Here is a 27,792-nt window from a genome sequence, read left to right as displayed (position 1 = left end):
TATAGAAACAAAACAAAAGACAGAAACTGTGTATTTGGCTGCGTTTTCTCACTTTGCTGTGTTGCTTTTTTCTGTCTATGTTGTGAAATTGGTGAGCACATTTTCTTCATTACCTCGAGTTTTGTCTAATGCACATGTTTTCTGCGTTGAACTCTCGGGGCCACCGTACCCGCCACAAGGAGCGTTCAGATGAGGAACGGACTGTCAAACGCAGAAACTCCCCTAACTACCCCCGCATCATTGTGCTCGATGCTCTTCGTCTTCAAAATGTGACCTGTGACCTCATTGAGGACCATTTCTCCTGCACGCCTGCATGGAGAGACAGATGCATCATGATTATTGAGCAATCTGTGCCTGTATGATTTCTCTTTTCATTGACACCACACACGCATGCTGTACACCTCTGTGCACGCTCACCTCACATAGACTCCGAAGACTCCTATTTCAGAACAGACACAGGCGAGTTTGAGTGGAAGTCCTTTCGTCAGCAGGATGTTTTGTTCTCTTCTGGGTCGGATCCTGTCCATCAGAATATAAGCAGCTCTTCTTTTATCACTTTGAACCCCCTGCAATACTCGGACGATGTCCTCTCCGAAATAATTGTTTCCTGAAGTGGCAAAGCAGACGCATGTGAGAGCGCGCGTGGTCGATAGCTGACACAATGTTCCATTCAGTGGCTTGTGAAGAAAGTGCAGTACCTGTCACATGCTACCTTTTTCAGAGAGCATGCTGATGTCATCTTACCTCCTCCTTCTCTCTGAGGCTTCAGGACAAACACATGTGGGTTGGCCAAAGCCATGGCCACTGTGCGGTCCCCTTCTGGACCCTGAAAAGCATACCTCTGATTTGTCATTCACACACATACTGTTTTTTGTCGAGAAACACAAGAACTTTCCACGGGGCACCTTTAACGTAATGTCACCTCCTATGAAACAGCTGCGTGATGGGTTACTTTCTCACCATGTCCAGAGTGTAGAGGCCAGCGAACGTTGCTCTGATCTGCTCCACTACTTGGGGCTGGTCGGGGAAGAACTTCTCCAGAACTCCAGGTCTGGCGAGCACCTGCTGGACCTTCTTGGTTCCAGCCAGGTGAGTGCTGATGTCTGGACATTTCACAGCCAGTGAGCGCTCCATCAGAAGGCGAGCATCCCAAGTCTACACCATTCATGAAGTCTGTGTTAGAAATGATTCACAGCTGGAGGCGTTCCTCACTATCAGTTCAAAGGTTTTCTAAAGAAGAAAGGACTCCTTGAAATGCAAGTCAGCACGAAGTCATCAGGTGTCAATAGACACTGTGAATTTATGTGACTGGACATGTTGGCTTTTGTGACGTATCCTAATAGTACAGAACATGACCACAGGAATGATTCTGACCAGACTCTGAAGTCTGAACCCCTCAGCGCTTTAATGTCTTTAATCACGGTTTTGATTTCCCAGCATGTAATCTCAACTTTATAAGGTGACAGAATGCCTGTATTGTGATTGCAGCTTGTCTCTGCTGCCCCCAAGTGGCCAAAAATAGGCTATCGCAGCTTTAAAGTAACACAAATGTCGTACCTGTTGTGTGTAGTGGTCTGGCATGTAGCCATAGCGGTAGTACACAACAGCTACCTCCAGCCCATCTCTGCAGAGTGACAGGCCACAGGAACAGGAAAACATTATAACTTCATTGTAACATCATTTAGCTTAGCTTAGCACAAAGTCTGGAAGCAGGGGGAAACAGCGAGCCACAAATTGTTTTTAGATTTTGGTTAAGCTAAGATAAGCATGCTCACTCTGCAACATTTACAATTCAATTACACAAGTTTTACAGTTCTCAAACAATAAATGCACACCCACATAAACAATCTTTTGTGACCATCAAGCGACGCTCCTCTGGACACCTCATCGAACCTTCTGCAGATAAAAGGAATATTCCTGCTCGGAAGGAGAAAAAGGTTGTTTCTGCTTAACAACTGTGAAACTCTTGTTTTGTGTTTTCATGATGTCAACGGAAGTCTTTTAAATCTCCACCTGTTCCACAGCTCTTTCTCCATTCCACGACGGCTGAGTTTGCTAATCTGGAAATCCTCAACCAGAAACATGATTACCGCCCTGCGGAAGGAGAATGTAGGTCATTACTGATGTGCTATAGCTCAGTTAGTCATAAAGATTAAAAAAGCAGGTTATTACCCTTTTTAGTGATGGGTCAACACTGCACTAAAACAAAGTCATTCGTTCTTCCTTCTTTCTAAATATGCTGTTGATTAACATGCAGCATGTTGACCTCCACCGTCACTACACTCACTTCTGTCTGCCGTAGAGCTCCCAGGCCTTGGCAAGAGCGGCGCACATTCGAGGAGTGCTGTTGCTGGCCTGGACGCACTCGCTCTCCTCCAAGAGACCAACTGACCTCAGTGTGTGCCTGGCAGATGAGGGAGAACCGCGTTTTTGGAAAGCACAGAGAGGAGGCATGAGCACGATAAGTTGATTTACAATGATGCAGGCGCTCACCCTTTGTGAATTTAACGCCACCTTAACAGCAAACATGCACCTGAAACATTTGATGTTTAATGAAAACATTTCTGCGTGCTCTCAGATACCTGTGCACCACAGAGACACGGTCAGACACACTGAAACCAGCAGCAGCAATAGTGTTGATCTCTATTTGCTTCAGGGAAGAGGTCCCATCCTCTCCCCGATCCACCATGTAGTCCGAGCGGTTCAGGCCCACCACGATGGGCTGGAAAGAAGATGCACAGATTCACTCAGACAATCAACCGCTGCAGCCCCACCTGCACAAATACACTGCGGTCACTGCAAACACAACGCACCAACCAAATATTGGAAATTATGTGAATCTGATCATCTCAACCCGATCACTGGGGAGTGATCTCTAAGCACATTCCTTCTTTATGAACGCTGGGCAGCGACCAGGTCAGAGCTTAGTGTACGCTGACTGTACTATATAATGTTGTAGCTTTGGTTATATTGTTCTTAATGTTGAATTTACATGATGAGGTATAGTGGGATTTGCTGTTCTACTGTAGGTACAGCGTGTTCTGCATACCTGCCTGGGAATGCAGCAAACACATCAACTGGCCGGTTAAGACTCCCATCAATGATACAGCCAAGTTTATGTTTTTTAAGACACATGAAAAATACAGCAGATTTTCTCAAAATGGATGGCTGACATATTTTCGTTGCCCGTCACAGGAGGTGAGTAAGCACTGTGACACGAACGCATTTTTGGCTTTGGTACCTTCATGGGAATCGTTGACTGTAAGAAACGTTTCGAGTTCAAATACTCTTTCAAAGCCAGGATATACATAGATTGTATATCATAGATTGTAAATCAAGTTTCTTACCTGTGTCTGACCTTCCTGCTGCACTTGTCTGTATATGTCAAACAACTTCGCTGTGAAATCATCTGCCTGGATGGTGCTGTGATGTGGAAGGAGACAAACCATCAGTCTCATTAGACATGTCTAATAAACCTGTCTAAACCTGTCAATAAAACTCTTTTTTATTTTATTTATTGTCTAACTTAAACATCTGTATTGCCAGTCATGACTGGTGTGACTTATTTGTCAAATTTAGTCCTACACCTTCCAGAAATACTCATTTTATCTGGGTTTATATTTGCTTTGTTGTGGCCGGAATCTGCAGCAACCGCATTTCCACATCACCACCATGTTGCCAACATTGCCCTTGTACCCTGCGAGAGCCTCTTCCAGAAACTTTGGGTCCTGGCTAATCTTGTCCACTAGTGTGTTGAAGTGAGTTTGCACCGCCAGGGCCTGGAGGAAGGCGGCTTTGGGCACAGGAGAGGGGAAGAGGGTGAGCGGAGTGTAGGTCACAACCTGAAAACACGGCATGAGCGGCATTAGTACATTCTGCAAGCACTTTTCAAAAATGATTTGTCTTTCATTTGAACACAAAATTTACACAGTGGGACATTTTTTGTGTGTGTCAGATCCCCCTTCTACTCCAAAAAGAAGTTAGAATGTCACATAATTAGTTGCATGGTACATGTGTACTTCGGTTTCCATAGCCACACCTTAGTTTGAGATGCAAGCAATGCAGTTCTCCCATGAAAAGACCGTCCTCGAGCTGCATGTGTAAGCTGCCACAGAGGATTACTGGTTCCTGTGAGTGTGGCCTTTGATGTGGAGCTGTCGTATCTCTACAGTACAACTGGCTGAGTTTCATTACTGTTGAACTTTACCACCATTTACTGGATGTTAGGTTGTATGGCATTCATTTCACGAAGGCCAAATGCCGAATCTCACAAAGTTAATGAAATTAGATAATCTGTGCTTCTGCCCCGTGATCTGCCCCCTACCAAGATTCATGAAAATCGGGTCAGTAGCTTTTCCATAATCCTGCTGACAAACATCCTCCTCTGCAGAGGTCATGATACATTTTGTCTTCACTTCAAGCCCGTGGTGTGAAAACACCAATAGACCATGCCCACTGTTTAAGGCATATTTAAACCAGGACACCCCTTCATTAAAATGTTAAGGCAGCAGTCCACTTCCCACAACATGAAGACATGAATCATTTATGATAAACATACAAAAGAGATGAGACTGACAGCTGCTTATTTTCATATTCAGCAGGTACGGAGCAACCGTAGCATTCGTTTGTCTCGCTAAACATGACTCGACCAACACTGACTGAAAGCTGCCAAAACAACCAAACTCAAAGCAAAAGTCTGAATGTGAACCCTTCTGCATGCATTGAATCATTTTTTGTTTGCTTTGTTTTTTCTCACTTCGCTGAAGACAAAAGTTCACAGAGGCTGAGCTCTGCAGAACGTGACAGTGTATTGCTGCACAGCTGAGATCACGACTGCCACAGATACTGAGCACAGTAAGCAAATCAGTGAGTGAATTTTAACTGTTAATATGTGTCAATTTTAAAAAGCCTTCAGCTTTAAATGCTTCGAAAACAGTGAGTGAATAATATTTGCCAGCAGGATCAAACGTTTGCAGGATGTCCAACCTTTATTTCACAAGGACACATCTGATGTCATACTAAGCCATGCTCAGTAGGTATATTAACATGTTGTGGAGGAAGAGAAAATGAATCTTTCATCTACTACCCTGAAATGTTGGGCATACGAACTTGCCCGTGTTTCTACAGAGATTTCTAGGTGGTCCCTTGCACAGCAGAGGGTCCCAGCGTACAGTACGGTACAGTACAGATCTGCTGCTCTGACTTCAGTTCTCATGAATACCTTTGCCTTGTCCTACAACCTCATCAGCTTGCAGTCAGAGCAAACACGTCTGTTAATAACACACTGTCATTTTCTGCATTCCATTTTTCAACATCTCGAGTCACTTGACGCCTGTGCAAGGCTTCAGGTATGTCCATGACAGTTCAGCGTTTAAAACTGTTCTGCTGTCTTTCACACGGGAGCCGGACAGTCGCCATGCCGATGGGCCTGCTGCTTTCTTCGATGCGTTGTGTGTTTTATGAGTGAACCAAACCAGCCTCCAATGGAGGCGTACAACAAATCTGTGTGTTTACCCCCTACCTCAGACGAACTGGGGGCCTCATACGTGTGCATGATCATCCCAACTTGAAAAGCAAACTCTTTTGCTTCATCCGCTAAACTGGTTAGTCTGTCGGGATTTGTGATCAGTCGCTGGAGAACAGCTTTTGTTGCCATCGTGATGGGCCTGAGGGGTAAAACACAGCCACCTTTCAGGAAACAAGTGGAAGAAGATGAAAACACATGTCGATCCCTCACCCCCATCAGTCGCTGTACTCGCGCATGCATGCTGTAAGTATCTTGCAGCTGTCATTAAAGGAACGTTCCAATCATATTAATATTTCCAATGTCTTTCTTATTCTAACTCTCCAAGTCTGTTGCAGGCATTTTGGACATGCAACTAATATCAGGTAAGCAGTGTAAATAAAGCCTGAATGGGCCAGTGGAAGGTGTGATAGCCAGGGGCGTAGCTATAGACAGAGCAGACAGTGCAAACACACAGGGGCCCGTCCTGCATAGGGGCCCGTATCACGAGTGGGCGGAAGTGTGTTTTACAGTAAAATAAGAAGGCAATTAAGCATTTCAGAAGGTGTACAGTTGTATTTTTCTGTTTAATAAGGAAAATAGGTGCATGAATATTTCCTGTCTTGACATTTTGTGGGTTTATTTTATTGATTTATTGGACAAAAACTACGAAAGCTGATGAAAAGTAATTATCACCTCTTGATGTGCAAAGTGGTATTACGAGACAGGACGGGCCGCAGCTAGCTGGTTCAATACAAAACTTCAATACATATCTCTGCAACACAAAACACAAACATCTCTGGCGTAAGAACTGCTAGTTTGATAATTATAGTTAAATTTGGAACATTAAATCGCATTTACAGCACTTTGTGCTGTAAATTGTTTGCTGTAGGCCAATACAAAATCAATCTGCATACACTACATGGTAGTAACACACATGCTTACCCTTTACAGCCGCGAGTGCCTGAGAGCTCAGTGTAAGTGAGTAAATGTTGCAGCAGAGGCACAGTATCGGGCGCAAAATGATGACAAGTAAAACTTCATCCTCACTCAAACTGCTCTTACTCCGTCACACCCATGTGCATGTATGTGTCAGTCTAAATAAGCCACACCCTGCCAGCTGCAAGCAAGTCCATCAAAATGTCAAGCTCTATCTTATCTGGGTGCTACACCTGACGTCGAGTGGAAGATTGACTTCTGGCAGGCGGCCTTCTTTTCATCTCATCTCTGCCTCATTCCTTTCAGTTTTCACTGTCAAAATGAAAGAGCCGGTTTCAGGGCCGGTTTTTGCTATGGGCAATGTGTGCGACCGCCCAGGGCGCAATCTATGTGAGGGCCCGAGCGCCCTCAAAAAAACAGGCAAAACAAATCAACTAAAGTCAAAACAAAACTCGCCAGTTTTCTAGACTACCGCTTATTTCCATGTCTAGTTAGTGGAGAGGGCTGCTGCTGAGGGTCATACAGGTTGTGTGTCTGAGAGTCAGACAGGTTGTGTGTGTCTGTTCGGACGCTGTCCGAAGAGGCAAGGGGGAGGGGGGCGAGGGATCAACTTGCGACTGCAGAGGTTGGCAAGGGGGAGAGGGGGGGTTTATGGACTGATGCCGCCAGACCACACAACACAAACTGCTTCGTAAGCAGTTTGTGTTGTGTGATTGTCTAGTTACGTAATGCTTTGCATTTCGTAACTAGACAATTCCGGCGCCGCCGAAATTTTGACAGTGGTACGAGGGGGCTGCTGGTGTTATCTATACCACTGTTTCTCAAGCCTGGTCCTGGAGTACCACTGCCCTGCATGTTGTAGATGTATCCCTGCTCCAGCAAACCTGATTCAAATGAATGGCTCGTTATCAGGCCTCAGCAGAGCCCAGTAACGAGCTGAGCATCTGAATCAGGTGTGTTGGAGCCTGATTCATGCATTGCCTCATGCCACTAATTAACATAGAGATCAAACATGGAGTTTGAGCTCTCTGGACCCCAAACATAAATAATATAGGATAACATGCTATTTCTTAATCTGTGAATGACTTCTCTGCCAACAGAAATAAAACACTTCTTCATGCATAGCCCACATTACACACTGTGTAAAACATGAAATATTTCCTTATGTGGAGCATTAACAAAGCTTTGGTCATTTTTATATTTTGTAAATGTGTCCAAACTCTAGGCGCCATCGTATAAATAAACGAGAGACAGCATTGTTCTGCTTTAAAGTCTCACAGTTTGATACACGATCTTAAGCCACTTGTACATACATAATTTGTGTTGCAGCCACAGCTGCTACCCTCCAGCTGTGATTTTTGTACTCAAATGACTGGTAAAATAAAGTAACATGGTATTGTGCAGATAAAGAGCTCTATATTGTAAATTGGCAAACAATTTAATACTAAAATGCAGCGATACTGGACATCTGAGCAGAAATCTGGTCTGATTCAGTTCTCCCTGTAATACAAGGGTGCGTATGAGTAAGAGGTTATATTTACCTCCACCCAACAGCTACAAAGCCCACCTCCTCTCGCTTTTCCTCGCCCATCTTTTCAGAGGTCCACAGTAAGTGGACTTAATCAACCAAGTTGTAAAGCAATGTAGTGTTGAGATACTTTATAAATCTGCAAATAAAATGGCCAAAAACGGCCTTTCTGGAGGCATTCTCTATATATCTTAATATAAAAGTGTACCTCAGCTGTTTGCACAGACTGTACATGATTCCTTGTTCTATCCAACTTGCCTTTAGACAGTGACTGCTGAGACTCAGAGTCTCTGAATAGCAAAAGACAAAGAGTCAAAAAATATACTACCTACTTTATAAAACCTTATTTAATTTTTGATTCCCACTGTGAGAAATTTCCAAAGATATTATCATCATATTTTACCTAAGTGCAGTTCCCGCATCAAACCACACGTGTGTTACCACACAGTGTTTTCAATGTTATTATATAGCATAGTCAAGGATAACATTAGTGGTGTTACTGTGGTGATAAATCCAAATCAATATCAAACATTTTTTTAGTAGTAACTGATCATGATAAAACCTATAAAGCAGTTTCAAGTTTAACTGGGAGAATGTAGGTGATGATAATGTCCTGTGTGCCTCATGTGGTTCTCTACTGAATAATAACCGATGGGCTGAGTTTGTGGTAAAGCTAAACCACTCCTAAAGGGTTTTTTAGCCTTAATAGTCCTGTTCTTGCAGGAGTTGAAGGAGTTTGGTGGTCTGAAGAACATCGAGGCTGAGCTGCCCGACTGTGAGCAATGTCACGGTTCTGCATCTGGCAGCAGCTGAGGAGCTGGCAACTGGTCAGATCAAAATGACGCTGAGCCTGCGTGATGCCTCCGTTTTCTGTTTCTCAATGACTTTTTTATCGAATCATTTTCATGTTCTGTCCTTTAATTTTGACTTTTTCTTTCATATTTTTGACTTTCTATCTTATAACTAACGATTAATTAGCGTTCACACTACAAAAACATGTGGTCACATGCATCCCGGACCAGTTGTCAAGAGTAAACAGGCTCCATGACCCTGACATTAACAGCTTCTTGGCTGACGAGATCACATGTGAACAGCACTAAATGACCACAATGATGTATTGTGATCTGATCACTCAAAACCACTTTAGCCACTGTGAAACAAACATGTCAACATGTAATAACTTTGCCCCTTTGTCCATGTAGTAGAAGTGACGTATAGGCAATAACAAAATCTGAACACAAGTGGTCAGCTGGACACCTTGGAGACACAGCTGTGAGCGGGTGTGTGTGTCAGCTGCCCTCTTGTGATCGGGTCATGATGCATGTTAATGCCAGGTGTAATCAGGGCCTTTGATGCATGACTGAGGTTCTAACACCTTTTCCATCTACAGAGATGTGCTTTACAAAATGAATCCATGAGACGGTTTCAGAGGCTTTTCCTGTTACTTTTAAAATAAAATTATTTCATAGCCCGAAAGGTTAAAAAAATGGACTTGTTTCAAATCCTAATGTACTCTGGATTCTGAAGCAGTGACAATGAGCAGGCAAGTTCAGTTTTAGCTTTTTTTATTATTATTTTCATTATTAGTATTATTGTAATTATTCCAATACATTATTCCAACAACATATTATCATTATTACTATCAACAATTTATGATTATTAAATACAGTAACCAATTATGTTTAAACATTCATATTTATTATAATTATTATTGTTTGTGATGAAGCATTTTATGAACAATTTATTATTGCAGTTTTGTTGTTATTAATGATAGTCTATCATTGACTTATAGTAACTGAATTAAATGAAACTGACATTTATGTTATTTCATTTTATTTGACTTTATTTCATTTTATTTTATTTATTTATTTGTTTAATTGTTCTCCTACAGTCCAACTATAGGAGGAACTGGCTGACCACTGTAGAAGTCAGTCTTCATTGACGATGTCTCATTTTTTAAACATTTAAATCGTTTGCTTCTTTTGCTGTCCTCTCCTTCATCGTCTTCCCTTGACCTCTTCCCCGAGCAGTGGCGTGCACAGGGGGGACCGCCCCCCCTCGTGGCCCAATTGTTGAAAAACGCGTGCTAAAGTGCCACCTGGGAGCCACAACTTGCATTAAAGTGCCCTCTTGGAAGCCAAAACGCGTGCTTAAGTGCCCTCTTGGACGCCAAAACGCACGCTAAAGTGCCCTCTTGGACGCCAAAACGCGTGCTCAAGTGAAGTCTTTTTGAAGAGCCCCTGCTCTTCAAAAAGTCTTTGCACGCCACTGTCCCCGAGCACCCTGGCCGTGGGTCTTCCTCCTCCTTCTGCTGGCTGACTTCCTCCTCAGTCTCTTCCACAGCACCTGCATCCTAAGCCATATCAAGATTGCAACTACTATGAGCAAGATTGCGACTAGTTGTGGCTGCAACAGTGTCGGAGTCGCTGTCAGCAAACTCATAACACCGTCTTGATTTTTTGTTGCTGCTTCCCTCATCTTCATCTTCATCTGCATCTGTATCATGCTGTCTTGGCCGTTTCCTGGATGGACCAGGCAGAGGGCCTTCACCTGCAGCTTCAGCCCGAGCACCTGTACATCTGACTGGACTATTTACAGTATTCCTGTATTCTCCTGTATTATTATCTTTACAGTCAGTGCTCTCAGTGTCACAGTCAGAGGAGCAGTCGAACTTCGACCGTCTGAATCGTTTGCTGCTTCCCTCATCTTCATCTTCATCTCTATCATGCTGTCTTGGCCGTTTCCTGGATGGACCAGGCAGAGGGTCTTCACCTGCAGCTTCAGCCTGAGCACCTGTACATCTGACTGGACTATTTACAGTATTCCTGTATTCTCCTGTATTATTATCTTTACAGTCAGTGCTCTCAGTGTCACAGTCAGAGGAGCAGTCAAACTTCGACCGTCTGAATCGTTTGCTGCTTCTCTCATCTTCATCTTCATCAGCATCTCTATCATGCTGTCTTGGCCGTTTCCTGGATGGACCAGGCAGGTCTTCATCTGCAGCTTCAGCCTGAGCACCTGTACATCTGACTGGACTATTTACAGTACTCCTGTATTCTCCTGTATTATTATCTTTACAGTCAGTGCTCTCAGTGTCACAATCAGAGGAGCAGTCAAACTTTGACCGTCTGAATCGTTTGCTGCTTCCCTCATCTTCATCTTCATCAGCATCTCTATCATGCTGTCTTGGTCGTTTCCTGGATGGACCAGGCAGAAGGTCTTCACCTGCAGCTTCAGCCTGAGCACCTGTACATCTGACTGGACTATTTACAGTATTCCTGTATTCTCCTGTATCATTGTCTTCATCGTCAGTGCTCTCAGTGTCACTGTCAGAGGACCACTCAGGCTCCCACCATCTGAATGGACTATTTACAGTATTCCTGTATTCTCCTGTAACATTATCTTCACAGTTAGTGCTGTCAGTGTCACTGTCAGAGGACCACTCAGGCTCCCGCCATCTGCTTGTCTCGTCAGTGTCCAGTTCATCCTCCTCTCTCGACGTTGTCCCGGATCCTCCAGGCAGGGGGTCGTCTTCTTCTATTCCCTCTATTACCTGGTTGACTCCATCAGCAACTTCAAGTCCAGCACTAGCAACACGACCAGCACCAGCGACTTGTGCATTTTCATTGTTGTTAATGTTAACAATGTGATTGTCAATGTTGACAACTACATTGTTGTTGATTCCATAATTGTTGTCGAGATTGTCAGCATTGTCGAGATTGCCATTGTTTTCACCGTTGCCATTGTTTTCATTGTTATTGTCATGGTTGTCATTGTCGGCTTGGTTTTCATTGTCGTTACCATTCTCCAATGCTTGGAGTAAATTCAATATAACAGCTTCAAGCTCATCCATTCCATTTGGGTCAAAAATTAAATCGAAAAGATTTTCTATCCAGGCATCAAACTCAGGGAGAGGTCCCTCTCCCTGTCCTGATAGCTGATATTCTCTTTGAAGATTGATGGCTGGAAACCACTGGTTTCCACCATTCTGAGGTCCATCTCCTGTATGATCCATTTTAACTAAACAAATTGAACACTACTATTAGATGTAAAGAAAAGCTAAGTACGTAATGTGTTTTAACGCTTGCTCTGTTTTGATGTGTATAGTAAGTAAATGTAGAATTCATAGCTCCAGTCTAAAGACATGAGAAAAGATGCAGCGTCATAGTTCAAAGCCAGTGATGACGTCAAAGCACTTTGTTATGTTGTCATAGTGACCAGTGTTGTGTTGTGTTGTGACGTTCAAGAACAAACTGGTTCTTTTGAACGCTCGTTAACATGAACGATGGGAACCGAGTCGCAGTTGGGAACCGTCCAGCTGTGCGGTGCTTATTAGATGTGCAAATAGCATCACGCCACGTTGTGCACGCTGCCTTCACGTGAGTGCGCCAGTAACAAAAAAACAAAACAAAAAAAAACACAACACAGAAACACGTGAACGCAATCAATGTGGGGGCGCACGAGGGCGCCGCGCAAAACTAAAGTCAAGACAAAACTCGCCAGTTTTCTAGACTACCGCTTAGTTAGTGGAGAGGGCACCGTCACTGTCACGTCAACCTGCTGCTGAGAGTCATACAGGTTGTGTGTCTAACAGTCAGACAGATTGTGTGTGGGACGGGGGCGTGGGATAGACTGATGCCGCCAGGCTACACAACACAAACTGCTTCCAAATAAATTGTATTTCATAATTAACATAGACTCATATGTCTACACGTAGTTGATTGGGTTATGTGAAAAACGCAAAAAAAAAAAAAAAAAAAACTACGTTAATTTGTTTACGTCACGTGACCCCGGACTCTGGTTGACTGACAGGTGAACGGACGGTGTTGGCAGAAGGTAATGCGAAAGGTCATGTTACGGAGTCGTGTCTTAAACGAAGATCATGGATCAAACTAAAACACCAAAGAAGCCATCAGGTGCCCAGTTTCGAAGAAGAAAAAAAGAAGAAGAGGAGAAGAAAAAGATATGCAGATTTCTATGAGCGATAGGCTATCGGCTATTTATTAGCCTCTTGCTAATATGTTGCTAAGCTACAGAAGACGATAACAGACATTGCCATGGCATTTTGTGAGCTACATGTGATATAGCTTTTAAATAATTTGTAGTATGTTATGTTTAGTTAATAGAATGTTAACAAATGTTAATAAAATGTGCATTATGCTCATTTTAATTGGGTAACTGATGCATGTGTGATGTCAGTGTGATCTAACTTGCATGTTGTATCTTAATTGTAAATTCAGGGGCAATTCTGAAATATTTTGGGGCTGGAGCACTCACTGGCCGAAATGAGGACTCAGCCACAGAAATGGTCCTGGAGTCTGATGAGGAGCCATCTCATCAGCAACATGTTCATTGCAGGAGTCCTCAGGTGTGTGTGTGTGTGTGTGTGTGCGTGCATGACTGTGTGGGTGGTGTTATGTGTGCATTTTTGCATTTTTTTTACTTTTGTAAACACTATAAATGTTGTGAATAACATGCACACTAATGACAATACCATTTTCTCTTTGTTAGAAATGCCTCAATTAGAAATCCCACCAAATCCAGTGCCTGAGGATGAGCCTCTGTCTGCTGACCCTGCTAACTGGCCTTCAGTTCTGACTGACAGAGTTCAGAGACAGCTGGTTTGTAGAGGACCAAGTGAGGTAACTGCTGACTTTGCCTTCCCCAGGAATGGTTCTTTGTATTTAAGATTATATATAGAGTTGCCTTATTTTGCATTTTATTCGTCTGTTTTTTGTATTTATTAATATATTTAATAAAGTCATCCAAATAAAATAATGTACTGTTGTGTTGTTTGGGGGCAAGTCGTTTGTTTGTGGAGGGTTTTTTTTGGGGGGGGGGGGCTCGTCCGCCTCCACCACAGCTACAGCACTCTCTCCTGCCCGGGCTAGTGAAACCAAAAGTGCCGGAGAGGTCACCAGAAGTTTTCCCCATCAGTGTCTCCCTGCCTCCCCTGTGAAGGACACGGTGGCATGAACACATTTGGACACCCCTGGTGCTGTGACAGGCAGAGGGTCTTCACACTTCCAAACAGTATAAAGTCACATTTGTTTAATATTTAAGCAGGTTTGGGTTTTGTTTTGTTTTTTTTGTCTTTTACAGTTTGAAAATAACAAAACAGGAGAAGGGCCTGGAGCAAATGTTTGGGCACCCTGTGTGGTCAGGGGTTATTAACCCCACCTTTGGCAACTATCAGGTATCCCAGCTTGGAAAGGCTTTTTGTAGCCAGCTCAGAGTCGTTCAGTTCTTGTTTGAGGGGTTTTTCGCCCATTCTTCCCACAAAAGGCTTCTAGTTGCGTGAGACTCTCGGTCTTGTGTGCACAGCTCTTTGGAGGTCTATCCACAGTTAGCAGTCAGGTAATTAAACAAGCAGAGATAAAGAAAACAGCTATACACACAGATTTTTGTATTTGTTTATTTAACATGTTGAGCAGTAATTTTTGGTCCAAAGAGCGACATTTGGTTCTTAATTCTCCTCCATCAGTTCTGAAGACCTGAAATTAGTATGCTACTCTATTGCACGATCATAATATCAAGCCTCAAATGCATCATACTGTGGAACAAACTGTGGTGGATTTCTTGCAAATGGTCTCCACGCCATCCTGCATGTGTCGTCCTGCAGGAGAGTCCTTGAAGTAATGGTGATTTCTCTTTTCCCTCTTTTCATGTCTAATCATTTGCAGTGGTTCTGATTTGCTGTTACTTTGTTCTCCCTCTATATAAAACCATTTTTTCTACTTTAATATAACCCAAATGAACGAAATTAAAAAAGAAAATCTTAAAATGTTCATCACAACATTAGAACAATACAAACGCAGTTCGCTGTTTAGTTGTTTTCCCTTAAATGAAAGCACTTTGAGCTGTATTTCTTGAAAGACGCTAAAAATATAAATAATCATTTGATTTGTCTTATGTTTTTTTATAGAATATAATTGGTTATTTGTTATATAGATTTCTACTCTCTAACTGAAACTGGGGTAATTTTAGCCACTGTTTTTGCTGAGGCGGATTTAAGACATCCCAGCGTAATGTCAGCGTGTCTGTATGTTGAAAATAAACAGTTTGTTAGCTGCTTGTCTCAATCATTAAAAAGCTGCAATCATAGTTAAACTGATAAAACCAAACAAATCAAACGAGGTGAACAGCTGAAAACAGCTGTTTAAGGACACTTGATTTGTTTCTCCTTGAAACCTCAAGCACCCATCACTCCTGTTCAGCCTGATTTTTGTTCATACTTAATAAATGCAGGGCAACCCTCTCCCAAAGCTCTACAGTCAAACTGACCCGCCATAAACCGTCTACTTTCAAACCACACTATCACAAGCCTGATAAGTTTTCCAGTTACAGTCAAAAACCTACAATACGCTGTGTTGAGGACTGTTTGAATGCTGCAGTGGTGTTGAATTATACTGCAATGTGTTGTTTATAATATTCTTATATTTGAAACACCTGTCAGCAGGCTGGCTTATGTTACCAGCATGTTGTAGTAACAAAAGCCAGCCACAAGATGGCGCTTCAGCTCCACCTCATTTCCAATGTCAATGCAATCGAAACAATCGGCATGTCAATCGTACCAAAAATGTTCCCGGAGAGAAAAGTGATTATGTCCCTGAAACTCTGACAGTGAGGCTGTTCATATAAACATTGTATAAAATAAGATTCACATTGTGATTCTAAATTGACAGATTAGAGATGATGGCTTCAGATTGTCCATCTATTACAGAACTGGTCCTCTCTTCATTAGGGCTAAACAAAGGCTGCGACTGAATTTTAATTTTTGTGCAACCAAACCGAGCATGTTATTAAGTGGTTAAACTTGTTTAAGCCCTTGAGTGTGTATCTGAGAGCAGCACTGTTTACTGACAGTAAACATGGTCCTCACATACCCGTTTGGAAGCACTGATATTGATGATAATAATACAGACAAATGGCAAACAGCAACATGATTATCAGAAATAACACAAAGACATTTGTCTACTGCATCACCTCTAAAAGCAGGAGGAATCCCACAGGGCTGCTGTTCCTGTCAAACAGGTGGGGCACAGCGTCGTTTTCAGCAACAGTGACAGTGTGATTGAAAAGTGCAACCTTGATTTCACTGATGTCCATTAGCAAGCTGTTTTGTTGAAATGTCAGCAGCTAGGAGTGTGAGTCTCAGACGAGGAGAGGATTGTCCAGCACAGCCACTCCTGCAGCTACGCCTCCGTCTGAGTGCTCCGAACTCTTGGTCCTCAGCAGATGACCCACACATTCGTTCATGACCATGTCTTTACCTTGCCTGGAAGGAAACAAAGGGAATGACAGGTAAGAGCTGTAAATGCTGAAATACATCATGTAAACTAGGCGCAGTTATAATTAACAAAACACCAATCAGGAGAGAGCAGACTTGTAATCTGAAGTTGCATTTACAAGTTCACCCTGCATTATCCAGTGGTGGGTGGTGCACTGAAAATCTTTACACAAGTCAAGGTACAACCTCTTCCTCTCCTTGTTTTCTTTTGTTGCTGTGGCATCCTGCCATGAAAACACTGCTCCTAGTGTTTCATATGACATATTTGCAAGTTGTATTGGTGGTACTAAGACGACTAAATGGTCATAATCTGGGGATCTGGCGTAATCTTTACAATACATGACAATAAGAACACAGGAGCAGCTGTTGAATGAAGTAGGTTAAGCCTACAGAGGGAGGCCTGTGTGTCCCACGTAAAGCTCAGCAGGACTGTTTGATCCATCCACACCTGCTCTCTTCACGTTGCTCAAACATGAGCGTTTCCTCAATAAATAACAGCTGATAGCGTCCAGAGTGAAAGCCGCCATCAGTTTCACCAGCGACATGTTATTTCAGGAATTTATCACCAGGCATTGCTATAAAACAAACACCAGCCAATACAAATTGGGGAAAAGAAATAAGCTAATTTCCCATCTTTTTCCAATTTCCATGTTGCTTGGCAAGCGTTCTGCTAAATGTCAGTGAAGGACTGCACTGCTTGGCAGAAGAAACATTATTTGTTATCACTCATTTATTGCAGCTTTTTGTTGCTGTGTGTTTATTTTCTGAAACCTTACCGGATGTATGTAGTTTTTAGGTTTCATAAAAGCAATAATCCAGGCAAGGCCGTGGTTTCCAGTGATTTTAGAAGAGCTCAGGGGTTTTGTTAGGCACAACGTCTCACTCAGCCTCCTGGGACATACTGCTTTAGCAGACAACAGGCCAGCGGCAACAAAGGTATTAAAAGTAGATTAATGGCCAAAACAATACACGAGTAAAAAGTACAGTTTTAAAAATGTACTTGAAAGTTGCCATTCCTAAATAGAGACAAAACAGAAAACTAATTTTGAAATCATTTGCGACCCACCCCTGGCAACATCTTTTTTGACGGTTACGGAGGGACGTAGTGTCTCTGCCAACCTGGCAACTGTAAGTTCATAGTCACTCTCTTTTAGCTCTGTTTTTGGTCTCTACCAGCTGCTGGAGGAAATATCTGACTTTTTAGCTGCAAATCGCTAAACCCACTTTGTTCACCAGCTCGTCGCTGTGTCTGTGTGCTGTTTGATTTTCACTGAAAACAGCAGCCTGCTGTGGCTGAAAACGCTGCAATGAGTGCTGCAGAGCGGACTGCTAAACGACGAGCTGGAAGACATCACATGCTCTGCACAGAGGAGAACAGCTGAGTCTCTGTGGGTTCGACCTGTTTCACATTAGAAATACTCGTTTGAGCAAACATTAGTGCAGCTTTAAAGATAAATTGCCTTGATAGTTAATATGTCCAGCATGCTGGATCTGGGAACATTCACAGCAGTCTACAGCAACAAGTTTTCCTCTATAACATATCAATGAACATATAGTGGCCCCCACAAAGAGGACATTTGTCACTAAAAAGGGTTTTTCCTTTGTTAAATATCATCTTGAATTAAATGATCATTTAACATTACATCAGACTTGGCTGAACTTTGGGATGTGCCTCTGTGCAGGGTTTTGTCTCTCATCACACCGAGCTGAGAAGCTCCTGCTGCAGAGAGAGAGGATGAAGGATTATCAAGACCAACAACCCTCTCTGGACTTACTGGCAGCAAGTATATGTAAAATCAGGATAAACCTCATAACTCTACTGGTATCCTTTAACAACCTTTATATTATACAGCTCTATCTGCTAGCAGGGCAGTTCTGGGACATTGAGAAGCGGTTAAAGCTGAAATGAATGGACTAGTCCTGAAAGTACAAAAACTTTAAGATGCCATCTTGTCATAACACAATGTAAATGAAATATTAAAAATGTCATAGTGATTACATACCTGACATACGCTCCAAACACTCCCAGTTCGCTCAGACAGTTACTGATTTGGAGGGGAGCGTCTCGTCTCAGCAGGTAGTTCTGTACCGGGACGGGATGGATTTTATCCATCAGAATATAGGCCATCCTCTCTGCACTCCCCTTCACTTCCTGCAGGACCTGGCAGATCTCTGATCCATATATGTTGTTGCCTAGAAAAGCAAGCGTGTAATTAAGTGTGGAAAAAAACCCTGAAGAACTGGACTTGAAACCTCACTTGAACTTGACTCCGCATGCTAAATATGAAGCAGGAGCCAGGAGACGTTAGCTTAGCTTTGCGTGAAGACAGGAAGCAGCAGGAAACAGCTGGTAGCCCAGCTCTGTCCAAAGGTAAAAAAAATCCACGTACCAGGACCTTTAAAGCTTGGGAATTAAAATGTTATATCTTATTTGTTTAGCAGCAGTTCTGGCCGTGGCGTTTACTAACGTTAAGCTACTAGCATTTCAAACTCTCTTGGTTTCAGAAATGGTGAACGTGTGGCAGCAGTTGTAGGATTTGCTGCGAAGGGAAATTCATTTCTTTTCTTTTTTTCTGGCATTACTGCTTTACTGTGATGGTGACAGCTGGAGAGAGACAAGAAAGACATAGAGAGGAGAGAGAGGGGATGACATGCGGCAAAGGGCCTCGGGCTGGAATCAAACCCGGGCCACTCATGGTACGAGCTGTTCAGTGTGAGCTTCTGACGCCCTGTGGGAAATTCCTAAAGACGTTTCTTGCATCATACCTCCTCCCTCTCGCTGAGGCTTCAGGACAAACCCTTCTGGTGCTGCCAAAGCCATTTCTACTGTTTTGTCACCCTCTGGTCCCTTGAGACAACAACAACACAGACACAAAACAGGGAAGGAAAACTCGCCATTAGATCATTAGAATGCAACTATTTGATGGAACATTTCTGTACACTTTGATCCCTGAACACGAGTAAATGAAGCACCAGCAGCACACACTTTGTTCTACAACCTATTTGATGAGTAAGTTTAGGCATGTGTCACTTTCTCACCATGTCCAGAGTGTAGAGGCCAGCGAACGTTGCTCTGATCTGCTCCACTACTTGGGGCTGGTCGGGGAAGAACTTCTCCAGGACTCCAGGTCTGGCGAGCACCTGCTGGACCTTCTTGGTTCCAGCCAGGTGAGTGCTGATGTCTGGACATTTGACAGCCAGCGAGCGCTCCATCAGAAGGCGAGCATCCCAAGTCTACAATTCAAAAAACTCAAGTGAGTTTCTCTCCTCCTTGCAAGAACGCTGACACATCAAGTACATTTAAGTTGCAATTTCAATACAGCTGGACTCAGACCACCAACACATTACAATGCAGTGCAATAAAATCTGATCCCGTCTGGAACCAAATCTTTGAGTCCATTCCTACTGACCGACATTAGTACTGCATGAAAACACAGCCACTTCATTCATTTCTGTTGACACAGCAGCGGTGCTTCTGCAGAGGTCTCTGCGTCTGCGTAGGCCAATCAAACGTACAAGCACACAGTCCTGCTAGATTCTCTTAATTTTCATTTTAATTTTTTAAAACTGAACTTCTTGGGCCATATTTTATTGTCTCACCTGTCCCCAAAACAACATGACTGCAGCCACTTCCATTTCAACGCAGGGCTGTTTTGCAGCCCATTCAGTGTGTTTGATGCCCGCTCTCTCTTGGTCAACATTCCTGACATAACAGAGGGCACATTGGACAGCCAAGCATAAAGACGTTTGTTTTTCTTTGACTAGGGGCAGGGAACATGTTGCCCTGTGCTGAACGGTGACAGAAGAATGAATCAGTGCACTGAACACACTGTCAGCGAGTGTTCGATCAGTTTTGAAAAGCTGCTAAAAACATGCTTTACAGGTCTGCTGAACAAGCAGTAGCTAACCGGCCAATCAGAGTCCAAATAATATTTCACTTCTTATTATTACCTTAAATTCAATTGTGATCTGCTCCCAGCTTTAGCTTGACACCACTGGAGATGTCCAAATTATGTTTTTTGCTGCTTCCAAACTGAGTAAATTAGAGTATCTGATGACTGTAGTTCTGACCAGATTTTTATACTGTTCATAATACTGTGCATCAGTGCACTGACTGTGCACGATGGCAAAACAAACCCAAGCTTGATAAGACACGCCTGACAAGTGAATAGCTCTGCAATGAACAATGTGTTTATTAGGGCTGTCAAAATTGACCAAAAATGACATCCTCTAATTACCCACATAGGTTTGAGCTATTTATTTTTGCAAATGATGTGCATAAAAGGGAAAACCAAAACAATGACAGACTTGTATATTATTTCAACATAAATATATCTTTTAAAAGATCTACCTACCTACTCATTATAATATAAACAAAAATAAACAAAATAAATACTATAAAAAATAAAATAATGTCCTTATTGTGTTGTTGAACTATGCGCTCATTTCAGAGGTTTTGTGTAGAGGTGCCAGTTGGTGTCCTGGAAGTCTTCAATGTCCTGGACAAACAGGATGAGTTCCAGTCACAGCTCAGCTGATCATAGAGCCTATTTTCACATGTTTTTTGTGTCCAAGTGATGAATAGAGACAACAACTTTTGAATTTTTGTTCAGTGTCGAATGAGAACGCTGCAGCAGGCAGCTACGAGACAGGCTGCATCAATGTACATCCACTAAAAGTGTTTGTGCCACTGACAGGTTCAGAGTGTTTTAGGTGTCTCACAATATTACAGAAAGAATCTCTGCAGAGAAAGACCTTTTTGTTCAAGAGTAAGATCAGTTTTGTTTAACCAGAAATGGATCTTTGGTTTCAACAAGTTATTTTATTATCGTAAAACAAACTTCATTCACTGTTAGTCTTTTTACTGTTCTGATAATCATCACTAGCTCCTTATTGGTTGAAACAGAAACTGGTGCTGTGGCTCCTATCCGACATACAGTGTTTTCAGTGCGGCCACAGCGGCGGTGCAGTTTTTTCCCCCAACAATCAAATATCAATTTTTACAATCGAATGTATTCATATTTTTACAGTTCGAATTTTATTCTTCAAATCCAGCCTAATGGCAATATTGATTATTCTGCCAATTTATGTACATGTAGCAGAGACTGGAGCAGCGAAGAAGACAGAAGGTCTGTCTCATTTATGAATGTAACTGCAACTGTTTGATTTGGCAAAATTTAGACGCAGTCAGTTTATATTCATCCATTCCCAAATATACTTGAAGGTGATGGTATCTGCATAAAATATCATTTTCCATGTGGACTGTACTCCAAATAGTCAATAACTAAACTAAACCAGCATTAGGAATAAAGATTTTAGTAAAGACCTGTTCAGAATTGTAGTTCTGGGGCATGTAGCCATTTCTGAAGTACACCACTGCAACCTCTTGGCCATCACTGAAACGAGAGTAACATAAATGCACAGTCAAAATCAATAATCAGAATTATACCTTACCCCTATGCACTGTATAACACAAAGTTTTATAAGAATGATCAACAGTATACAGTTCATTCATTTAGATTAGACTGACTGAAACAGACTTACACAAACAGCCTCTTGTCCTGGTCGAGGGACCCCGTCTTACAAACATCGTCGAACCGCTTTCTTTTTGTGGGAATGTTTCTGAAACACAAAGACAACAGTGTGCTGGTTAAAAAAAGCTCCATTTGCACATCATTCACAGTTACCTGACAGCAACACAGTGGATCAAAGATACAGATTTGGATAAGTTTTACATTAAAATGACGTAATATTTCCATAACAAATATAATGTGGGCTAAAGCTATTGGGGAACAACTTGTTTCCGTACAAACAGCTCCTTGGCACTCACACGTACCTCTTCCACAATTCGCTCTCGATGTAACGCTGATCAAAGATGTTCCTTTGGTTCTCTTCCACCAAGAACATGACGATTGCTCTGTAATGACAACAATTGCTCCTGTAAAGCACTCTCACTGCTACCTTTAAACATTAATTTGCGATAAAAGTGCAGTAATATTGCTTTGACTACACTCATAAGCATAAATAATGCTGTCTGACGCACTATATCAACAGTCACACAATACCATAGATGTGACTTATAATGAATTTTAGCTTTAAGTGTCATAAGGATGCTCTGGAGTAGTTATAAATTGGAGGTTTCTGATGGGGCTTATAATACATTATGACTACTCATACTCACCAATGCACATCTAAGAAATCAGTAAGGACTCGTCACATTCTATAATACCACAACAGTCCATGCAAGATCATAAGTTATCGTTGTATGTGTCAAGTAAAGTGAAGTACATATTGGTATCATATAGGCTTTATAGCTTAAAATATAAAATATACACGAGCAGACAGAGGACAAACAGGGAGCAGAACTTGGCATGAAAAATGTAACATGACGAGGATGAAATAATGGTCACAATAATAAACATCACTGTGACCTAAATACTCGGTTTTCATAGGCATCCAAATCTGTATTTCAAAACTGTTAAATATGGCAAAGCGTGTTTATATGTATTAATGTGTGTACAGGAGAGAAGAAAATAATGCCAATAATAACACATGTATTGAAAAATAATTAATCAATGGCAATAATAAAGGAGGCTGGACACAACTAACTTAATAAACAGTTTCATTGTAAGTCACATTTATGATGATTCATGACGGTTGATATAGTGCATCAGAAATCATTATGAATGTATTATAATCCACCATGAATGCCCCCATAATGCACTACAGATGTGGTCTTCATAGAAAGTGTATCTAGCACTTGAATTTATGCCTAATAAAGACATCTGGGCATTGACAAGTAATTTATTAAGGCTGAATTCAGTGGATGTGTTTCTTTCCTACCTCTCTGATCCATAGAGCTCCCAGGCTTTGGCAATGGCCCTGGCCAGACCAGCTGCAGGGTTGTTGTCTAGGATGCGCTGGCTCTCCTCCAGACGGCCAGCCACCTTCAGGATGTGTCTGTCGGGTAAGATGAAGAATATTTATGGCAACATTAGTCACGGCAAATGATATATTATTACTTTCTGATTGTACTTTATTCCACTCTCTGTCAGTTTTTTCTCCATGTTGCTTAAAGCAACAACACACCACACCACAATGGCAAGAGGGATGGTTTTAATACAGGAACAGGAGCTGCCTAAAGGGCCAATCAGAGTGTATGGAATGACAGTGGACCAAACCTGACTGCCTGGGACGACTGCTGGGCCTTGTTAAGTGGCCCATGTAGTGTGAAAAGTGCTGATCAGCAATAGATGACACAGTTTTTCATCACCAGCTATAAAACGGTCATAATGAATTTTAGTTGCAACACTAACCTAATTATTTTCATCACGCTTCAATAACCCTCACTTTAAAAATGCCACAGTCTACAGATGATACGCTAATGACTGACTTACCGGTGTACATCTGGCGTGCGTGATGAGAGACCTCCAAAACTGGCAGCAAAGGTGTTGATTTCTATCTGCTTCAGAGACGATGAGCCATCGTCTCTCTGGTCCAGCATGTAGTCCGACCGATTGAGACCCAACATAATAGACTGGTGAGAGGGAAAGGATGAGAGTACTTCAATCACTAAACGGTAATGATCAAGGCTGAACATTCAGCGCAGACCTCTTTGTGCAGGCCCTGAACTCGAGCCTCTCGGCCCATGATATTGTGCAGAGCTGAAATAATAATAATAATAATTAGCAAATCAGTCCTTTTTACAGAAGATTAATTGGCAACAATTTGTACGGTCAATTAATCATTTATATTAACTTTAAAGCACAAATATCAAACTTTCCCTGGTTCCATCTTTTCAATTATAGGGTTTTGCTGGTTTTCTTTGTCTTTGCAATCCACATTTCATTTGGGGGTTTTGGACTGTTTATTAGAGAAAGCAAGCTATTAAATATCATTATTATAATTAGAAGGTAGAGGAAGAAATTGCAAAGGACATTTTTTTTCTGACATTTTACAGACCACTCAGTCAATTAATCAAGAAAATAATGTGCTGATTAAATTAGAACATTATTTCAATGATGGGGCCAGTGTGGTCACAGCAACTGACAGATCAACAAGGCTGACATCTGAACATTATAGTAGCAGCAAAAAAGAAGCCATACTGAGCAACAGGTTTGGGCAGTTGGACATAAAACAAAGTCCATCGCTGGAGGGGGGCATGCTATGCTGCTTTACTGTTTATTTTAAGGGTGAGCATGGTGAATTTGGCTTTAGCACATGCTAGTAGCATCTATAGCAGACCCACACGCTGGAGCAATGTTGGCATATTTAATGTAGCGTTGAACGTTAAGCGTCATTTGATGCCAACTCAATAACCAGACTAGTAGGTTGGATGTAGGAAACTGGTTTTTCACGTTGCTTTTTGTGCAGTTTCACACAGCCAGAGCTAACGTTATCTCCACACTTCATGCTGCAACAAAAAGCTGAGCTGGTTGTGTTGTTTCAGGAAAGCCTCCTCTGCTGCGTGCTGCGTCGGTATGTGTGTCTGCTGCTGCTGTATGTAGATGTTCTTGACAGACATGCCCTGACTGTTGTACTTCTATAACATACAATCACATTTCATTTAATTATCAACCTACATTATGAGGCAGGCTACTTCTTCCAAAACACATGCAGGCCTATACCTTATTTACATTCCTATATGGAGCCAATCAACACATGCAGATTCAGTTATATTGCTAACAGAATGAAAAGAGGTAGAATCATGTTTTGAGTGGAAGATCTGTTTCTTTTCTGTGATACTGTGACATCATGTAAAAAAATAATAATAATAATACAGTGACATAAATAAGACAGCATCAGAAAGGGCCCGTAATTGAACAGATTGAACAGATTAACCATCAATTTTCACAATCCCAGAATCACATACCTGAGACCTTCCTTCTTTTAGGATTTGTTGGTGGATCCTGAACAACCTCGCAGTGAAATCATCCACTGCAACTGTGCTATAATCAAAGGATGGGACTCCGTTAAAATCCTGAAAACCACTTTATCAAAATGTTACGTCAATTGCTGCAGACACACTCAGACAATCTAACTATAAAGTGATCTTTAGGAGAAGTTTGATCTTGACATGCTATGCTGAGTAAAAGGTCATAATCATTGGAGGCTCATGTGCTACCTAGCTAGAGCCTCTTGCAGAAAGTCCAGATCCTGGCTGATCATGTCTACCAGTGTGTTGTAGTGCGTTTGCACGGCCAGAGCCTGGAGGAACACAGCCTTAGGCACGGGGGTGGGAAAGAGTGTGAACGGAGCGTAGGTCACCAGCTGAAAAACAAGTTATAAGAAAAGAATACTGACATCACTGAACACAAGCGCTCTGTCCCAAATCCTGCTCCCTGAAGCAGAACAAATTCCCAACATGACTTCACATGGAGCATGCCTGTTCTAACAGCCCACTGGTATGGTATCATGTCCTCTCTTACTGGGCATGGCTCACTTTGTTAAATGACACATGTTTGCCATTATTTGCATTAACATGGAATGAGAAGGTGCTAGGTTGAGACTTATTTCATTCCCATTTGCTCACATTCTTTATGTGAAGCGTCTTACTGAACATTGACTCATTCATCCATGCAGTCTGCATGAATGAGAATGGAGCACATAAAGAGAGGTCTGATAATTACTGAGCTTGTTTCTTTTTTTAAACACTGATCTGATACCAGAAGACCTCAAATTGGCACATTCACTGTGTTTGCTGGTTTGTTAAACACTTTTTACTCCCTTTGCGCACACGGTAAGACAAGCTACTTGAGTGATTGCTTTATTGCAGTGCTCTCAAGTTACAACAAGTTAATTTTTAATCTCTCTCTGTGTACTGAATTTTGTACTCCTGCAGCCTTTACCTTAATCTGACAGTAATTAATTCAGACTCGTGCCGTGAAGCTACGAGTGAAACAAAAGTGCCATGGCTGTGTCACAAGGTCTGAACTACTAAGATTGTGGCACTGTGACTCTTACATAACAGTGACTCAGCCAACAGGTAGGCAAGGCAATTAAGTACCTTTTGCAGCTTTCTTTGTAGATGTACTCACTATTACTGTAACTACCCAGCAGACCAGTGACTAACTTACCAGTTTGGGACTCCTGTTCAAACAGTCAGTTTCAGACAGCTGTTGTCTGTGCTTATGGAAATTAAACTGCAGGGTTTATGAGTTATGTTGTATTGCAGGTTAGTGGCGTTTAAACATTTTCTGCCCAAGATGAGGGGCAAACAAATTAAAAGACAAGACAGCAAGATGCATCCTTCCCCTTCCTGTCCTGCCACAGTTGTGCCACGCAATGCTACTGTAATATTGTGTTATTTATAATACTACCATGGTCTGTGCAGGTAATGACACCTGTGATTTCACTTCTCACCTCCGATGAGTTGGGGGTTTCTTGGATCCGCATTAAGACACCCTGTAGCAGCGCTGCATCTTTTGCCACATCTGCCAGTTCTTCTATCAGCGCAGTATTCATTATCACCTCATCTGGTATGCCCTGGGCCATTCTGACTCACCTAAGATATGAAGAACAGTGAAAAGCTGCGGTGAAATAGTACAAGAGCACAGAGGAGGGGGACACACCTCGTCATTGGGTCACATAACCAAAAAAAGAAAGAAGAGGGTCTTTTTTTTTACTTTGAAGTCACATATTTCCATTACCGCTGCAATCAATCCTTCAGCATAAAACACTGGAGAAATTGACTTAATTGTTGATTAGCTCTACTTGCTGTATTTACACATTTGTGAGTGAACTAGGAACCACAGCAGACCCCAGCTGTGTATTTTGAGTTTTGCTTGAAGTCACCTTTTTTTATTTGACCACAGAATCTGCCAGTACTTTAACCTTCATACTACACAAAAGGGCCAACTTAACGCTACTGATATTACTAAAACACTCACAAGAAATCGTATTCCTCTTCTTCGTCACTATTATTATTGCTGTCGTTAGTGAGTAACGCCCTGTTGCACTCATGTAGCTCAGGAGTTCACAAAACGCTTCACACAAAGCCCGAAAACGTCACAAACATAATGATGGATAATAAACAACAGACTCGGCAGAACTAACGTTGCACGTAATAAGACATCAGTAAGTTAACAAACATTAACATAAACGGTTGCCCCTGGTGTAATACCTGCGTACACGGTACGTAAACCACAGCTGTAGCTCCACCTTCCTGACCCTAACTGGCCGCCGTACACACGCTGAACACCGCGCGAGCAGCCAGCGGCTGGTGGTCGTGGCTAGTTGACGGTCACCGGAGCGATAGCTATCGACCTCCGAGTTAGCAGGTTTCTCCGGTGTTTGATGTCTTGTGTGTGTGTAGCTCGGCATTAACCGAATAACATTACCTTCTGAGGGGCTCCTCTATCCTCTGTAACGCGGTTAAAGTGATGTAGTTGAAATGACAACACAGCCGAACGGCGTGTCTGAAAACCGGATGTGCTGAGTCTCTACGGGCTGGGATCTGGTCGAGAGATGCTATTGGCTAGACACAGAGCTGCTTGCTTTATTCAGCCAACCAGTGCTCACAACGTCATCAAC

General features: G+C 42.2%; 2 protein-coding genes across 5 annotated transcripts; both read right to left on the bottom strand.

Annotated features, from left to right (window-relative positions):
• Window positions 1-185: 185 nt before the first annotated feature.
• LOC121612968 (glutathione synthetase-like) lies at window positions 186-5,656 on the bottom strand. Its single transcript, XM_041946170.1, has 12 exons — window positions 5,522-5,656; window positions 3,697-3,842; window positions 3,348-3,423; window positions 2,583-2,722; window positions 2,288-2,404; window positions 2,014-2,094; window positions 1,840-1,917; window positions 1,558-1,624; window positions 961-1,155; window positions 745-826; window positions 418-607; window positions 186-309 (listed from the first exon to the last, which is right to left on the bottom strand). Exons 1-12 carry the CDS (start codon window positions 5,654-5,656, stop codon window positions 186-188), a joined length of 1,431 nt encoding a protein of 476 aa, XP_041802104.1.
• gss (glutathione synthetase) lies at window positions 3,010-27,694 on the bottom strand. 4 transcript variants are annotated; one of them, XR_006007166.1, is made up of 14 exons: window positions 27,600-27,694; window positions 26,623-26,764; window positions 25,385-25,530; window positions 25,133-25,208; window positions 23,658-23,797; window positions 23,104-23,220; window positions 22,097-22,177; window positions 21,805-21,882; window positions 21,587-21,656; window positions 19,300-19,494; window positions 19,027-19,108; window positions 18,264-18,453; window positions 14,428-16,248; window positions 3,010-3,020 (listed from the first exon to the last, which is right to left on the bottom strand). XR_006007166.1 is itself a non-coding variant. In XM_041946167.1 (13 exons), exons 2-13 carry the CDS (start codon window positions 26,752-26,754, stop codon window positions 16,125-16,127), a joined length of 1,431 nt encoding a protein of 476 aa, XP_041802101.1. In that variant the 5' UTR covers window positions 26,755-26,764; window positions 27,600-27,694; the 3' UTR covers window positions 14,398-16,124. The 4 variants fall into 4 exon arrangements, 3 of the variants coding, with proteins under 3 accessions (XP_041802101.1, XP_041802103.1, XP_041802102.1); XM_041946167.1 differs by lacking the exon at window positions 3,010-3,020 and having other exon boundaries at window positions 14,398-16,248; XM_041946169.1 differs by lacking the exons at window positions 3,010-3,020; window positions 27,600-27,694 and adding an exon at window positions 27,383-27,482 and having other exon boundaries at window positions 14,398-16,248.
• Window positions 27,695-27,792: the final 98 nt, after the last annotated feature.

This window comes from Chelmon rostratus, chromosome 10, assembly GCF_017976325.1.
Source record: "Chelmon rostratus isolate fCheRos1 chromosome 10, fCheRos1.pri, whole genome shotgun sequence".
NCBI classification, from domain to species: Eukaryota; Metazoa; Chordata; class Actinopteri; order Chaetodontiformes; family Chaetodontidae; genus Chelmon; species Chelmon rostratus.
Note: the sequence above shows the minus strand (reverse complement) of the source record. Positions and strands in the feature narration are given on the sequence as shown.

Excerpts from the sequence above, each read along its gene's own strand:
- LOC121612968 (XM_041946170.1), bottom strand. The coding sequence starts at position 5,656 with ATGGCAACAAAAGCTGTTCTCCAGCGACTGATCACAAATCCCGACAGA. Across the intron at positions 1,918-2,013 it reads GAGAAAGAGCTGTGGAACAG|GAATATTCCTTTTATCTGCA; the intron begins GTGGAGATTTAA and ends CCTTCCGAGCAG. Across the intron at positions 310-417 it reads GTCTTCGGAGTCTATGTGAG|GCGTGCAGGAGAAATGGTCC; the intron begins GTGAGCGTGCAC and ends CTCTCCATGCAG.
- gss (XM_041946167.1), bottom strand. The coding sequence starts at position 26,754 with ATGGCCCAGGGCATACCAGATGAGGTGATAATGAATACTGCGCTGATA. Across the intron at positions 21,657-21,804 it reads CAGGACAAGAGGCTGTTTGT|TGATGGCCAAGAGGTTGCAG; the intron begins GTAAGTCTGTTT and ends CTCTCGTTTCAG. Across the intron at positions 19,109-19,299 it reads GCCTCTACACTCTGGACATG|GGACCAGAGGGTGACAAAAC; the intron begins GTGAGAAAGTGA and ends TGTTGTCTCAAG.